Source organism: Eimeria necatrix, genomic scaffold, assembly GCF_000499385.1.
Source record: "Eimeria necatrix Houghton genomic scaffold, Enh_scaff45, whole genome shotgun sequence".
Lineage (NCBI taxonomy): Eukaryota > Apicomplexa > Conoidasida > Eucoccidiorida > Eimeriidae > Eimeria > Eimeria necatrix.
Window position 1 is genome coordinate 86,871 of NW_013654809.1, and position 15,842 is coordinate 102,712.

A 15,842-nucleotide genomic window follows, 5' to 3' on the forward strand; every position below is an offset into this window, starting at 1 on the left:
GCCCGTATCCTCGCAAAGAAAGCAATGTTTCTTCGTCAACGCCATACTTACAACAATACGAAAAATTCTTGCCGAAAAGAGGCATATAGACATAACAGTGCTAATGCTGAGAGTGCCAGGCGGACGACGCACAATGATAAGGTCTTCAGTCCAGGTAGAGCAAGTGAAGGAACTCTCGAACCGTTTTCTAGTCCACAGCGTAGTGGCTCTGCTGTGCGTCCCTCCTACTCAGGGACAAAGTGTTGTTGTTGCCGCAGTTCTGCGTTCCTGATGTGCACCTGTTGCTATGTCTCTTGCGTTGGGTCTGCTTCAAAGTATCTCCCTGCTCCAACGGCATGATCCACTGGCAGTACAAAAGCTGACTCTCATTGCACCGCTTCCGCCACTCGTGCTGTTGCCGGCTGCCCCCGCGTAAGTCCGGTCTTCCAGTATAGCTGGATGCTTCTTGCTGTGGCACGTGATGGTGTTATTACTTTTACTTGGTTTTATATACTGGCATTTCTTCGATAAATTACTTGTACCGGGTTAGTACTGATGCTGCTGAAACGAGCGAATCTTCAAAAGCTCCACGAAAACCAACGTATTAGTGTGCTTTTGAAGTATGAAATAGCTGTGTACTTCCTCATTCAAATCATATTTTAAAAATATATTTAACTCGTGTGCTGGTCTTGTCAGCCATTTGTTTCACCTTAGCTATAGTTGAACCTAAGTCCTACATAGATGGATTTCAGCCGGGGCCTTCGTTTTATTTGTGGCTTTTTGCTTCTAAAGATCTCGGCTTCCTCAGACGCATTCCTTATATCTGCAAATTCTAATACCTCCAATCTACAGTTTGGGCATGAAGTGGCTAGGTTTTGGGTTCTGCCTTACTACTTGTGAGTGCACTAAGCTTTGTTTAGATTATATGTTTCCCTCGCCGCCTCTCGCTTTTTCTTAATAGTCGCGATTATATGTTTAATTTTAATCTGCTTGGTCTCACTTATGCTCTTCTTTTTTAGTCACCTACAGCAGCAATTTGGCCTTTAAATTTTATTATAAGCTTCATTCAACGTATCGGGCCTGTTCCTGTCCCTCTATACTGACCTATTCAGTTGATGTTATTCATTATTACTAGGCATTAAACTTATTTGGTATTTTGCCACCTGCGTTTTTTCCTTTTTCGGCCTTCTATCCTGCCTTCCCTTTGTTTTCTGATTCCTTCATGCTATTCAGAAATGATGCTGGTGTTATTGGCATTACTACTATTGTCATAAGTATTCTGAAAAATTTAGTCTTTCACCATGTTTCATATTGCCTTCCTTGCATTATGAGCGCTTGATATGTGTGGCTTACCCGTTTGCGTGGAATGGCTTCAAGGCACCCACACGCAGCGCTCCGTCTTCACGGCATACTGCTATCCTTTTATGGAATATGTGTTTGCACTGACCTAATGCTATATCTGTAGAGCAACTCCCGTGCCTCCTTGTAGGGCCCATCACCGTACGAAGCATAGGACTTGCTGCTAGTACCGGTGGCTGCTTTTACTTTCGGTGAGCCAGTCCTCTGGACACTGTTTTAATATTCGGCCAATGAATTTTAATTTTGCTGAGGATTTACTTCCTTTTTTTAGCTGTTCATGGAGAGAATAAGGGTCTACTCTAGCCTCTAGAAGTATCCTCAATGACACTCTGTCACCGTACACGCTGTCCAAGTTCAGTGCAGTTGTTCATTTGATCAAGCAGCAGCCAAACATCTGAAAGTAGTAGGGCACTTGCTAATTAAGACTATAGCAACACTGAGGGACGCGCAGTGCGGCAGATCTGACTAGTGTTTCTTGTCTCTTCAGCACGCGGCTGGTATACTTACGTTGCTTTGGCGAGCGCTCTACTCGCTTGTTCAATTTTTCTTTTGTTGTTGAGAACTGTCCAGTACAGTGTGCACTGCCTGTTCTGTGTACTCATATCCCATTCGCCAGTCTCCTGTAAGTGAAAAAGTGCGCTTGAGCACAAGGCAGGTCTTCAAAACTACATCATTTTGTTTTCGGAAGACTAGCAGGAACACGTTTCGTGCAGGTGATTGCAATTTCCGCTGCAATCGCGTTCCAGCTGCTCAACCGATGCGTTTCTTTCAGCACAAATACCTGAGCCTTTGTTGTCAGCTGCTCGCTGCATATTGCCATCTAGTCGAACTGTTTCACTGAGTGACTGGACGAAATGTGTTTCAGGGCCTTGGTGCAAGACAGGAACTGGTTGCTTTGAAAGTGGCACTCTTGCATGAGTGGGGCAGCTTTATGCGCTGTATTTGGCCCGCACTTTATATTTGTCCGCTGTGCTGCTTCATTCGACGACACCACTGCATTAAGGGGATTACTTGTACAACACTGCTGATCAGACCGACATGGTGCAGTCTCCATAGGCAAAAAAACAGATGTAGAAGGAATGCCAGATGGCGGGCTTCTATCAAGCATGCCTGGCTGAGGCAGAGAGGTAGCATCGCCCGAGCATGGAGGCAAACCAGGAGACCGCAGGCTTTGTACCTTTTGTAAAGGGCGCCCGTAATAGTGTACATTACACGACGGACAGAAGCAACAAGTGAAAGCCTCCTTGCCTTGGCAGTACTTTACTTGCTCAAGGATAGCCGTATCTTGGGGCCGCTGCATGGCTCTGTTATCTTGGAGTGCCTGCGGTGAGGGACTTGAGGCTGCATTGGAGTGTTTATCCATCAAATGAGCGTGTTGACGAATGTACGACTCAGTCGTGGCAGTGTCTCCTTTTATTGGTTCTAGCTCCCCCTGTTTTCCAAGAAGCCGCGAATCTCCAAGGGAAATTGCTAGAGCAGTCTGAGCATGCAAACAAGAATTGCCGCGTTATTTCCTATCGAGAGTTTTAAGCCATACTTTTAATAATGTGCGCGTCGCAGTGTGTGAGGATGCGCTGGGGCGTGACTGCGCTTACTGCAAAAAAATCATCCAGCGTCACTTGTACTCGCCTGAGCAACAAACGCCGCAAAATGCTAGCATAGGGCAACAGTTGTGAGGATGAGCTTTGGCACAGTGCAGCCGTGCACTGCCATAACGTAACTATAGATGTATGATTATGAAACATTTTGGAATAGCGGCAATTCACCAGAAGGTTTTGAAGGCGTGTAAGCTGAATGATGCTGCTTACCATCCGAGGACTTGCAGAAATGCAGATTCTGCCTCTACTAAATCCTCAACAGGGACACCGCCAAGCTGTTACAAAGCAGCAACAAGGAATAGCCACAATGGCAACCTATGTGCAGTTCTACGTACAAAGGGTGTTGTGGAATAGCTTGAGAATCTGTTTGTTGCGCGGAAAATTCGACTACTGATCACTCTTCTGCCACTAAGACGAAATTTCTTTGTTGTTGAAACTGCGTCTTTCAAAAGTAGGTTTTCACATGGTGTCTTAGTATATGTATTAGCAGGGGGGCACTACTGTCATGTTGTTTGCTCTGCCTGAGTCACCAATTGTTTTGGGTGTCACTTCAGCCTCCTCTTACCTGAGCCCATTGCCTGATGCTTGTATGATCATCTCTATGCATTTTTCTTGCCAAGAATGATGAAGTCAGCAGCAGCCTATGGGCAGTCAAATAGTTGAACTCTATAAATCCAATGCGAGCTGCTGTTACGACCAGACGGTTATTGCCTGATGGAGACTTCCGAATTGCCAGCCCGACTCGGGTGCTGCAGCCAGTAGGGGTTGTACTACAGACTTCATTAACGCTGCTGCTCTGGTGTTCCTGTTGGTGAAGCTGCATGCGGCCCTGGAGTGCAGCAGCAAGCAAGCTATTTTGTCTACAGAGAAAACGGTTAAGGAGTGCCGCAGCCATTATTCCTTCGTTGACAGTTTGTTTTCCGTGCTTGAAAATCCGCTTTACCAAATACTCCTCAAGGCCTATTTGTGGCTTTGAGGAGCAGTGAAAGGGAGAAGTCGTTAGATCTTTGATCTGTTGTAGCTTCTCATCACTCCCAAAGTAACTGACGCTGCAACATGCGGCCAAAAGGGAGACAAACGATTCTACACACACAAACGATACTTCGCTATGCCGAAGGAGCGCAAGATTTTTCATCTTTTCTTCGCCCTTTTTGCTATCGTCTGCTGTTTCTCGAGTGCTGTTGCAAAATATGGGGTTGTAACGAGAAGCGCATGATGAACCTGCAGGCCGTTGTAGATCCGGGAGCTTAGGACAACTTAGTTTATACTCAGTTGTCTTAAACCTTGAGCTAATGGTATTGCCATGTTGGTTTTCCTGCATTCTCGGCTCGTCTGTAACATTGATTCCGAACTGGGCTTGTGGAGGTGTTTCAGCTGCAGTTGTTGTTGCTGTTTCTCTCTCCGACGTTAACCCTGTGTCAAGCTTTTCCTGAAGTGCCTTTGCAGGCGGCGATGGTAAAGAATGATTCTCCACACTGGGAAAGTCTAGTCGCGTAGGCGAAGGAGACTCTCGTTTCGTTCTTTGCCTTTGCAACGAGGGGCACTCAGTTATTGTTTTGTTTGCTGAAGCTGGTGAAGGAGGCGGTGTTGCAGTCTCTTTGCTTTCCTGTATCGCCAGACGCATGCAAGTTACAAATGTGTTGAATGATTCACACAAAGCTGCATCTATCTATAGTAGACTGTACACTTTTTCTACAGGCCCACTCACATTGATTCTCTTCGTGGTCCGAGAAGTTGCTTCTCCGCTGCCCGATATCGATGTCCAGATTGTACACGCTCGGGTCAGTCGGCGTTGTTCAATCAATTCAGCGTGACTGCAATTTTCTTGATACTTCGAAACAGGAGCGGGGGTTGCCATTCCCTTTCGAACCTTTTGTGAACCCTTTCTTTGCATTGCGCGTTCTGTTGTCTGCGTCATTTCTCTACCATGCTGGGCAACGCAGCCAACAGATGATCGCAGGCGATTTGTTCCAACCGCCTTGCTAGTTTTTCTTTCAAAAATAACGGAGGGACGCGAGTGGCCATGATCGTTCTTTTGCTGTGTTGTTGGTAGAAGCAGTGAAAGCCGCATAGGTGCAGGTTCTGTTAATAGAAGATTTTCCTTACTATGAAAATCTACTGACAAACTGTGGGGCGGGCAGCACGGCGTCAGCGGATTAGCCGGAGCACTAGCACCGACTCGGCAGAAATCTCGCATGACTTTCATCCCCTTACTAGTATGTAGTACCTTGCTTTTACCACTACTAACGAAGTGATGCACCACCGCTGGAGAAGACGTCGCTTCCCCTTGAATGAGTGGAGCATTGCGCGTTTTCATCTCATGTGCTCCAGCGCATTCTGCCTCATCAGCAAGACTATCTTGCTGCTGAGAGGAATAGAGGCGAAGCATCATTTCCATCTTGTGTGCTTCCTTTTTCGGGGCTTGGGGAGGTCCGCTACCCGACACATGGAAACTATGCACATGCCTCCTGGCGATTGTCCGGAGCGCAGGTCCTGTCAAACGCTGTGCTGAGGGTACTTTCAGAGCTTCGCTAGGCTTTATCGAAGAAGAAGAAGAAGGGTTGAGTAGTGAAGACAGTGTCGTTCGATTTAGCGTACAGCTAAATGGACCAGCTAAACCTTTGTTTTCATGAGCCTTCGCTTGCAGAGTAGAACTTGTTGTCCAGTACCTCTCTAGGAGTTGCGGTCTAGTGGCCGGTCTCCCTTTATCTTTTGTCGCTGCAGAAGATGTCGCTCGTAAATTTTCTGCCAACGTTGAGGCGATTGACGCATCACCCGCGGAGCCTGACCAGGAAAGGAGTGGTATGAAAGATGCATTTTCCACTGAAGCACTGCCTCTGCGCTGGGACATTTTCTGATTCATAGCGACTTCGCCAGACCATAACAGAGCTTTTTTCTGCCGTGCAGCACGATAAAATCTTGAAACAAGATTTTATAGACAGCTGCTGTTCCGTTTTGGATGCTGCTGCCGGTGCTGGCAGTTCGCTCCGAATTGGCAGCGGCGTGCAGTTGAATCATGTAGTGTTAACATATGATTTCACTGGAAGCCATTCATCAGTGAGCATCACATTACTCTAACTATGCTAGATTCGAATTTATGCTGCCTTTTTAGATCCGGCGACCCCAATTGCTGCCTTTCACACCCTTGAAAGATGCACTTGCCGAAAATGCAAACGAATCAATAGCAGTGCAGTAACCACAATACTGCTGGTAGGATATAACTCTTGAAACGTTTTTGAGACTTTTGTTCAATCAAAAGAACTTTAAATACATTTTATGTAGGCAGCATCGCTATCACGCTTTGCTTTACTCTCCTTAGCCAGTCGTTGCATATTATTATTACACGACTCTTCCGGAGCGACTAAAAGGGATCCAGAAAAAAAAGAATTAAATAAGAATGGATGGAAAAAGACCAGTCTTAACTGGATCTTTCGTTATATCCTGGAGGTGACAAAAAACGCTCATGCCTCTGTTGGAAGGTCTTGCCAAGGCACATGTCAGGCTCCAGTTTTAGAACGTTGCTGTCTTCCTTCTCTCATTGCCACTGCATCGCCATAAAAGTAGGTGAAGGCGTTCAGTAAGCAATTTAGAAGGGAGGAAGACATAGAAGCACTCCACTGCATTAAACCTTTGTCCGGTTAGTCCGTCCAGCTTTCAGTCGCAGCGGTTGACAGTGGAGAGCATTACGCATAGAAAAAAGCAGGAACTGAAGACTGTTCCAGGCATATGAGCTATAAAGTTCGGGTGAATAGACCTAGAACTGGGAAAGGTAGTCTAAGATTGAGTTAGCTTGTCACTCGCACACCAGCGGCCATCCATAGGCTCTAGTACCGCGCAAGCGGGCTTCATTAGATAACATATATTATTTTGAGGGGGAAAGTGGAAAAACATTAGTCGTGTACTTAGTATCTTTTTTCGGGATCCAGCTTCAACTCGTACAGCCTGGGGCGATCGTGCTCTGCCCTTGTGAACCACGGGGCTGCCCACCAGAAGCATGCACTGGTCCATGGGGCCCAGGCGCATATGAGTGGTTGTTTAATGCGTTCTTGTTCGGCACTCTATGTAACGCTTTCATGGGTCTTTTCTTCGAGTAGCCGAGAAAATTACATTCCGCACAGGGTGTTCCATACGGCGCACACAGACGGAATGTATCTGCTTGCTTTCGGCTTGACTTTCTTCGCTTAAAAGATACGGCACTGTACAATAACCGTTGGTGAATCTATTGTTTCTGAACAGAGAGACTTCACAACCAGCACCAGCTGAGGTCATCTGTACTACGCACATTGCCTTGTGCTGGTAAAAAGGTTCTCGCAATATTACCGGAGTGCAGGCAGCAGCACGCCTATCGCAGCTTCATGCTATGTAGACAAGATTAGACATACCGGTATGTTCGTACCATACGTTGCACTTCAAAAATGTATCAAGCTAGTCCTTTACAGTTTTGGCTTGGAAACTCATGTTGACAAGCCAACGATTTTTTAAGCAAGCCAGAGGTGAGAGTATCCACATGTAAAAGCACACTGCAGTGTAGCGGCGTACATTGGTGCTGTGTCCTGCTACACAAAAAAATTTCGGTGCATCTTGCTCCTTGTCAGCGCAGAATAAATAAGATAAAAGTTGAATACGTCTAAACACAGGCCAGCAGGAAAAGAGAAGAGGGGCATTGACATTTACTATTCAGGTACTGGGAGCATTATGCAGGCAATGTAGTAACCCACTGCGTTCTCGCGTTAACATTATTGGCATTACCTGTCTGTACGTTCCTCAAAGGGAGGAAAAACAGCTTAAACTGCCTCAGGTGTGTGGATACATGCTCTATGCTTTTTTGATGTGCACTATGGTGTCGCGATTTTGATTCAAGCTTGTGCAGCGGAGTATCAAAGACGTGCTAAGCACTTTTCTGAGAAAGTGGAAATAGAAGTAAAGAGGTTTTTTGAGTTCCCACCAGACCGAGTAAGTAAGGCAAATAATGTAATAAATGTTATCAGTGCATAGGTAACTGCTAACTTCGTCGTTTTCCCTCGAAAGCAAGCCTGGAACTCGCCGTAACAAAATTTTCCGCCTAGCTCAAGCGTGGAAAGGTTGTATTCAACTTAATAATTTCGGCACAGCACCCGTAATCAAGAATCTTGCAGTGCCCTTTTGTTCGAGTTATTTTGTTTCTTTCTTCTCACCCCGATAATCTGGTAGCATTTGAACACAATTTATTCCCTTATTTTTATTACACGGGTTGTACGTTTCTGTACTGGAATCTGCATTGTTCAAGGCCTCACGGCAAAGTAAGGATGCTTTTCATTAATTAATTAGGAAGCACTAAAAGCCAGTTCCTGGGTAAATTATATTGCTACACGCTGCACAAGACCTATAAATCACAAGTAGACAACTGCTTTCACACATAATCTAGTCGGGCTTTCGAATCCTGAGTTAAAGTCCAACGAACAGAAAGGGAATAGCTTCGCGAGCAGATGAAGATTTGCACAGAGGAGAGTCCAACGTTTCATTTGCCTGTGCGACTGCTCTGTGAAATACCTATAGAGGGGGTTTCGCATTCTCTGTTCCTAGAATTTCTGCGGTTAAGGCTCTTAAAAGTAATCCCATATCTTATACTAGTTCGTAGTTAATCAAAATCCAATATCAAACTTCATGTCGTCTCGCGGAACACTATGAATAGAGGACGTTTGGCGGACCTCGGTGCCCATGGACGATACGCTTCTCCTTGCTCAGCCCTCAAATTTTCCTAACTTTCTTCTCATATTCACGCAATTATATACGCAGCTGTTCTCTTCCACGATATCGCGGGATAAGGAGGTGTGCCAGGAGCGACAAACGAAATCAATTATGGCAGAGGCTGGTGTGAGCTCAGTCCAGCTCCGCTCCTTCCCTATCTCGTTTTGGCTGCATCCATTGACTCTTATCACGACTAATTACGACGCCATGCACTTGGAATGCCGAAACAGCATCGTTATTATCTCCCTGTTTCCACCGGGATATATCTTTCTTCGCGGGGCTGCCGCTTACAGCAGCTTCAGTCCTTCTTGCCAGCCCCAAACTCTGCATCTACCATCCGAGCATACCAGGACTTGTCGCCTAAGGAAGAAGCTTATTTGCTTGTTTATCAGATTTTTCACCACGTAAATCTACTTATTGTGAATTTCAAGACAGTGAAGGGCATTTCTGGGCGGCATCGTTGTGCTGCGCACAACAGGGACTCTGGTGTGCTGAAACTGAGCTAATTAAGTGACACTTGCGAAGTTTTTGGCCAATGTAGAGCCTTGAAATGAACAGAAAATATAGTCTTCCCATGTTGTGGCGAAAGGAAACTTGTAAATGGAACTTAGGGGTGCGAAGTGACTTGGGATTCTCCTTCCACCACGTGCACTGAGGGGTATGAAAAAGTTTGGCGCAACACTCTGCCCCATCCTTTTTTCTTGCTACGGCGCGCAACGTAAACTATGTAATTTTGGAAGAGACTGTATAGCCATACTCTCACTGTAGTACGTTTTAAAGGAAGTGAAATCTGGCTTCTATTCTCTCAGATCATTAACGCAACCAGTGCACTTGAGACTCATCATATCAAGTACAATGTAGCCGCGAACATTTTTGTTTTTCCACAGGGAAACACACATAATTATGATGCTCAATGTGGTATTACTAGCATTTCCACAGTGTGTGATGCGTCCAAATGCTACTGGATCAAATTGGAACAATCTGCAAACAAGCCAACGCACCAGTCCCCAACACAACGTTGATAGAAAACGGGGGAATTCGAGTTTCATAGCTTTTTATATTCACAATGATTTTAGTTTCAAGCAACTGTTAATGCGTCCTGCCACAACATGACGAATGCAGGGTACAGGGGTGGAATAAAGCATATAGCCAAAATTGTATGTAAACTTATTGAAAAGTAGATTAAAAATACGTAAAACTCCGTACAAAATTACTCTCAAAGTGCAAAACTTCGAAAACTCTTCTTCGTACAACATTAGGAGAGCCACACACTTTGAGATGCTCATACCTCATAGCTATTCTAGAATTCGCTCAGCTGCATAAGAACGAGATTCCAAGAGATCAGCTTCTACAGCTACAGTGACACAGTACTCATGAACTTGTCGTGGAACTTCGTTTCCTTGCAGTTCTTCATTACCCGCAGCGCGATCAAACAGATATTGCTCACTATCTTTTTGAAACCGTGCGGAAGACTTTTCACTAGATTCCGAATATTTACGTTGGTTTGTAACTGAGCTTTTCATGGTCTGAGAAGATTCAACGTTGTATAAAGTTTTGACAGGGGATAAACGTCTGAAAGTATAGAAACTACATGTGATGCAACGATTCCCATTAACGACCACACCAGTTCTGGAAAGCAGACCTTCCGGCTCCAGTGGATAGGTTGAAACTGCGCACGGAGTCAGAGCCACTGCGCCATGCACAGATTCATGTCCTCATCAGACGTATATGAAGTAGTTTTGCAGCTGTGCAAGGTAAAATCACGTCCGCCCAAACAAGTGCTGGTGCTCCCACATTTCTGTTGAAATATTGTTGCTTCTTCGGCCGCTCCAGCGTCTGGGGCAGTTGTTGCGATTGTTGTGGTCGGTGCTGCACTAACGGTTGCAAGTTTTAACGGTATTTTTCGCTGTTGTTGTGACGCTGTTGTTCTCGCTCTGTTTTTACAGTAGGAACTAAAGGAATTATTAGTTGCTTGGTTCTGTCGTTGCAGTGTGGTCCTTGTGCTTCCGTCATATTGTCAACATTACCACGGCAGCCCTCCTGTAAGTATTGTTGCTGCTCTGTTGGACTGTTTTCGGTGTAGTCAAGATCGTGCTCTTGTTGCTGCTGTATTGGCTGCAGCAGTGCGAAGCTGGGACATCCTTGCTGATGTGAACACTACTTTATTCGCAATAGCGTACTCAGTGCCACAAACTCTGGGGTCGGCGTAGACCATTTGTTGATGCTTAGCATGTAATGTTTGAGTTTTGTCCCTTGTCTCAACGTTGTTCAAGACTGTTGACCTCTGTAAAGATTTGGCTGCACTGAATGGGTTCTGTCTCATCATCACCTTAAAGGGACTAATCTCGGCAAAAGTGATACAAGTCGTGCTGTAGCGTAGTTCAACTGCAGGTAGTGAGCACTTTCGTCCCCTTGTACGAATATATTAAGTGAAGAGCATCTTCCCCAGAGGGCGATTAATGTTTTTTCCTTGATCGCCAGTCTAGGGTTAATAAGCAGATAGTGTAACACGCTTCCTACTGGAACGGACACAGAACTTCTGCCATATATCTCAGTGAAAGCGAGTGTCAATGAGCAACTAAAAGAGCCGTTATATTGGACTAGACAAGCAGCAATTTGTTAAACAGTACTTCACAATGTAGCCATCAGATGTGGATAAGCGTGTTAGATCAGCATCGGCAGCGGCGATTGGCTGGGATGATCCACGCCAAAATGCTATTCGGGATCCCTTGCAAGGATGCCAACTCTGAAATATTGCTGTAGCCCCCAAAGGCTGTGCTGTGGTGCGTCAAAAATGGTTCTTATCGTTGGCAAACTTTCCACAGCTCTAAAATGATGGAAGGAAAACAAGCTGCCGGAAGATGCTTCGCGCAAATTTCCAAGTAATTATTCAGAATTGCATTTAAGTCCGCAAGTCATATTTCAATACAACAGACCTTCATTGTCAAGAGGGACCACAACAGTTGTGGGTTCATAGCGTGCGCATGGAATCTCAAGGTCGTGTGCTTTTTGTCCTCGTAGGGTCCTCCGACATGTGCCGAGGCGTCACTGTATAACGAGCATAATTTAGTGACTCCAGATATTCAAAGGATACTTTAAGCGGCTACTCATTGCTGGATCGTCCTTACTGCTTGCTCACAATTTCGGCCTTAATGAAAGCGGCTGTGCTTTTTGGTGAGTCTCAGCGAGATAAACAAAGCTCCCTCACCGTGAACACGCAGAATTAGTCGAGCTGAACGACGAGCTGACACGTCTGTGTCTTTTATCCAGGCTCTTTAATCCAAAGGCCTACCTGTAACATGCCATATCTGCTTCAAGCTCAGTACCATGCGCGAAATAATCCGATTACGGGGGCGGCGCAGAGCGGCAATGCAATTGTGCAAAATTGAGTGAAGTTACTTCACTGAACGAGCGTCAAGGGCTGCATCGCGAGGCGAGGCCGGCATTACATATTTTCTTGTCATCTAAGAACCCGATTGCATCTTGCCCGAGTAATATTTGAAGGTTTGTTTTCGTGTTGGCTTTTCTGGGAGAAAGAGCACCATCAAGGCTGCGCAGCATCGTATTTTAAACTTATCACTAAGCAGAATGACCCTGTTTTGAGACAGTCCACGCCCACTTGGAGCTGATGAATGCCAGCTTCGCCGTCTAATGTGGAGAACTGTATTGTACTACCCAGCGTCTCATGTATTGTTCGCTGTGCGAATGAGAGAAAACCCTCCATCACCTTAGGCGACTCAAAGAGTAATAATTGACTCTCACGAGCAAATTCCGTTCACCTGAGTCATTGTCGTGCATACTAACCTATTAAACATAATGTTTAATAGGTTGGTATGGCGCACAGAACGGCGGGTACGTCGACCAAATCCAACCGTAGGCAGATAAGGCGGCTTTCTCCTACTCATCAAAGGCGAGCTGCCCTAGCGGCACTCCTCCAGTAATGTTCTTACCTTAGCCTCTTCCGCTGAGAAGAAAAAAGGAAATAAGAAGCCCTGAATTCCCCGCCATACTGGATGGCTACGTGAGTTTCACCAGCACAATTAGCCTCACTTGATGTTTCTTCCGGCTTCGTCCTCTCCACTTTGCTCTATTATAGGTCGCGTGACTTAGGAACAGTGTGTAGAAAATTTACTCTCTCCTCTACTGCCATGGGCTATAGCTGGCCACGTCGTTTCACGTTATCTGAGCACTGGCCATGAACAGCGTCCTTCCCTCATTGCCATCTTCTGCTGCATTCCCGCCTATCCGTCCTGCATCTAGATCGCAACTTCTATTAATTGCACTGAGCCGTCAGCTGACACTCTAACGCTTGAACATCTTACTACCAGGTCGCATGCTCTCCAGCGTTTTGTCTCAAAATGATGGCCCATCTCAATCCCCCACAAATCGTCAGGAAACCGAGCACCCACACACTCCGCCCACTCCAAGCAACAGCAAACCGTTAGAGTGTCTCGAATCTACTGACTATGACAATTCCCCATGCTACTGTTGACGCCCTGCTGAAAGCTCCAAACAACATTCTTCAGTTGATAATTTGTGGGGGAGCGTTAACCAAAATTGCTGCATCAGCCAATTCTGGAGTTCTCCCCAGTGCTGTTCTGGCTTTTTGCTCCACATTTAATTACAATACTGCTCCCCCCATACAGGGTTGAATCGCTAGCACTGCCTTATCTCTGCGTTTCATGCGTTTAGCCGTCCTGTGTTTGGTGTGCCCTCAATATTTTACCGTAGCTAAAGTGCATGTTTAAGGATGAGTCTAGCCATGTTTTGCATGCCATAAAACGTTTTAAAAAGACTTTTAGGCATTAGTCGAACACTGAAATATCCCCGAACTCCGCCTAACTGCAGAGAACACTGAGCCTAATCTGTTCCAAAACTATTTTTGGCTACTTGATATACTTCTGGCTACACTCTAATTCTCCTCATTCTACAAGGAAGCATCCCTGGAGGTCGTCTCTGCGCAGCGTTACAGCGTTTCCAACACTGCTTTGCTGGCTCCCTTCGAAGGAACGTCATCGTCCTCCTAACGTTTCTGCCTCTTCAAGTCCCTTGCCTGAATCTACAGCAGAGGAGGTCGTCGCTCTCATTTTGGCAGAGGTGGTCGCCGCTATTTTCTGCTCTTTGTCTGCGTGCGTGTGTCTGTCCGTAGTAGTTGCCACATTCACAATCTTACACGAAGTCTGCCATCCGTATCTGGCTGTCTGGATACCCCTGCTGCCGCCGGACCATGCCGGCTGATATCTGTTCTCTACTGTTGATTTGCAGAATCATTATTAGTGGCATCGCCACCCGCAGATTAGACATAATTTCACTCATTTATTCCAGTGCTCACTTAGATCTAGTACTTTCATCGGCCCTTGGCTCACTCTCTAACCCTTTTGTTCAAGCTGTGCTCAAACTTTTCTTGATGCGTTTCCCCTTGTTCCTCGCAGTAATACGCTCTAATTATTGTTCGTTCAGTTTCTAATTGCTCACTAGCTCAGCTGCTGGCATATCCAGTCCTTGTACGGCTATCTCCGCGAAGTTAGCAGAGTACGCGTAGGTGGTCCCCTTGCCACTCATTAGCTACGATCTGACGGATATCTGCAGAACAACCTGAAGTGCAAGGCTGCTGGACAGCGTCACGCTTCAACCACGCACAATCTGCCAAGCCTGCAGCCGTATCATACAGATGGATCCAGTGCACCAGTATCGCGTTGGTTCAGTTGCAACACACACGTACGGCTACAAAAGCAAAATCTGAGGTTCTGATGAAAACAAGCAGGCCTGCAATCCCTTTCGTGATTCGGTCTTCCGGATACTTCCTTCTCGCAAGAGATAGGTGTGATGATGGCTCGTAGATACATGACGCAAACTAAGACTACGCCAAAGCTAGGAATTTGGCCATCTGCGCGCATGCCACACTATTAGCCCACAAGAACTAAAAAATCGTATGGGGAGGCCTTCTTTTGACCACTTCAGCTCTGGATGCGCGATTCTGTTCACTTGTTTGAATCTAAAGCTTTAACAAAACAAGAATCCTGTTCAGACACTGCTGCACCAGAAAATGCATTCGCGCTCCACAGCTTTTCAGGCCGGTGAGAACAACTGGCAGTTCTGCCGCAGCGGTAGCTCTACTCTCAAAGGTCCTTCCCGTTTGTTGTGAATGCTTCAAATCAAATGATAGCATCACACAGGAGGTAGCAGGCTTCGTTGTGAGCTCAATTCCTCTGAAGTCAGCAAGCCTTGCTCCTCTGCTGTCGGCAGTTGCAGAAGTTCACGGATCGCTATCTCCTTGTTAGCGGAGTAATGCTCATGTTCGCACCATGAGATTTCGCCTTCCCTATCTACAAGGAATATGTAAGCCCGCTGGGCGTCTGCCAGCTGAAGGGACTCGACAAATGCGTTCTTGTTAGTGAAGCACACTAGAGTCTTAGAACGGACTGCTTGCAATGCAGACAAACGCATGTTTTCTGTTGCGTAGCCCGCTGCACCGCTTTCATTCTCCCCGTTGCCGGTCTGTTCCGGTGGTCTTAGGGAAGTGCTTCCGTCCCCTTCGTTTTCTTCAGTGGTCTTCTTTGTTTCGCATTCGTCATGTACGAAATCCCCCCTGCCTACTGCAAAGCGTAATCTCTCGTCAGTCCACCAGCGGAGCAACACACCGCCCGGGTGCCTGAACATAGAGTACAGTCCAGCATTGCATGAGCTAACCTATCTTTGTGCATGCTTAAATGTCTCAACGTCCGGCTGCAGTCATTAGGCAGGCGTCTGATGTAATTTGTACGTGAGAACAGTGGGTGCTGAATCGATCTGCAAATGTTTCCTTCCGACCTGATGACCAGTCTGTAGGTCTCGATCTGCGAATCGTCTATGTTGCGCCTTTTAACAAGATCTTTTTTAAGCGTGCGTGCAAATGAAATCCAAGAGTCCATATCCTTGTAGTGAGATGCCTTGAAACCCACAACGAGTAAGTTGAGCTGGCCCTTTAGGTCCTGTGGCACTTTCACAGTCTTGCCGAGTAGATCTCGGCAAATCAACGGTGGAAATCGCCTAAAAATAATGGGAACGGCCCGTCCAAAATGCAAGTGTGACATTTCTTCAGAGAGGCTTTCGGGGCCAAGAACTGCTGAACGATGCCGTGGTCCACTGCCGAAGCCAGGGCAGGATGCGGCAGCGCCGCCTGTGCCCTGTTTCCCAAGA

The 15,842-nt window shown here is 46.3% G+C and overlaps 2 protein-coding genes across 2 annotated transcripts; both read right to left on the reverse strand.

Moving 5' to 3' along the window:
• Nucleotides 1–1,875: 1,875 nt before the first annotated feature.
• ENH_00055890 (cyclin domain containing protein, putative) lies at nt 1,876–5,325 on the reverse strand (the record flags this gene model as incomplete). The annotated part of the gene is made up of 7 exons (XM_013583840.1): nt 1,876–1,955; nt 2,377–2,452; nt 2,603–2,818; nt 2,934–2,967; nt 3,147–3,211; nt 3,502–4,542; nt 4,645–5,325. 7 exons carry the CDS (start codon nt 5,323–5,325, stop codon nt 1,876–1,878), a joined length of 2,193 nt encoding a protein of 730 aa, XP_013439294.1.
• Nucleotides 5,326–14,831: 9,506 nt separating this feature from the next.
• On the reverse strand, nt 14,832–15,736 carry ENH_00055900 (hypothetical protein, conserved; the record flags this gene model as incomplete). Its single annotated transcript, XM_013583841.1, has 2 exons — nt 14,832–15,315; nt 15,474–15,736. The coding sequence occupies 2 exons, from the start codon at nt 15,734–15,736 to the stop codon at nt 14,832–14,834; spliced, it is 747 nt and encodes a 248-aa protein (XP_013439295.1).
• Between the last annotated feature and the right edge of the window lie 106 nt (nt 15,737–15,842).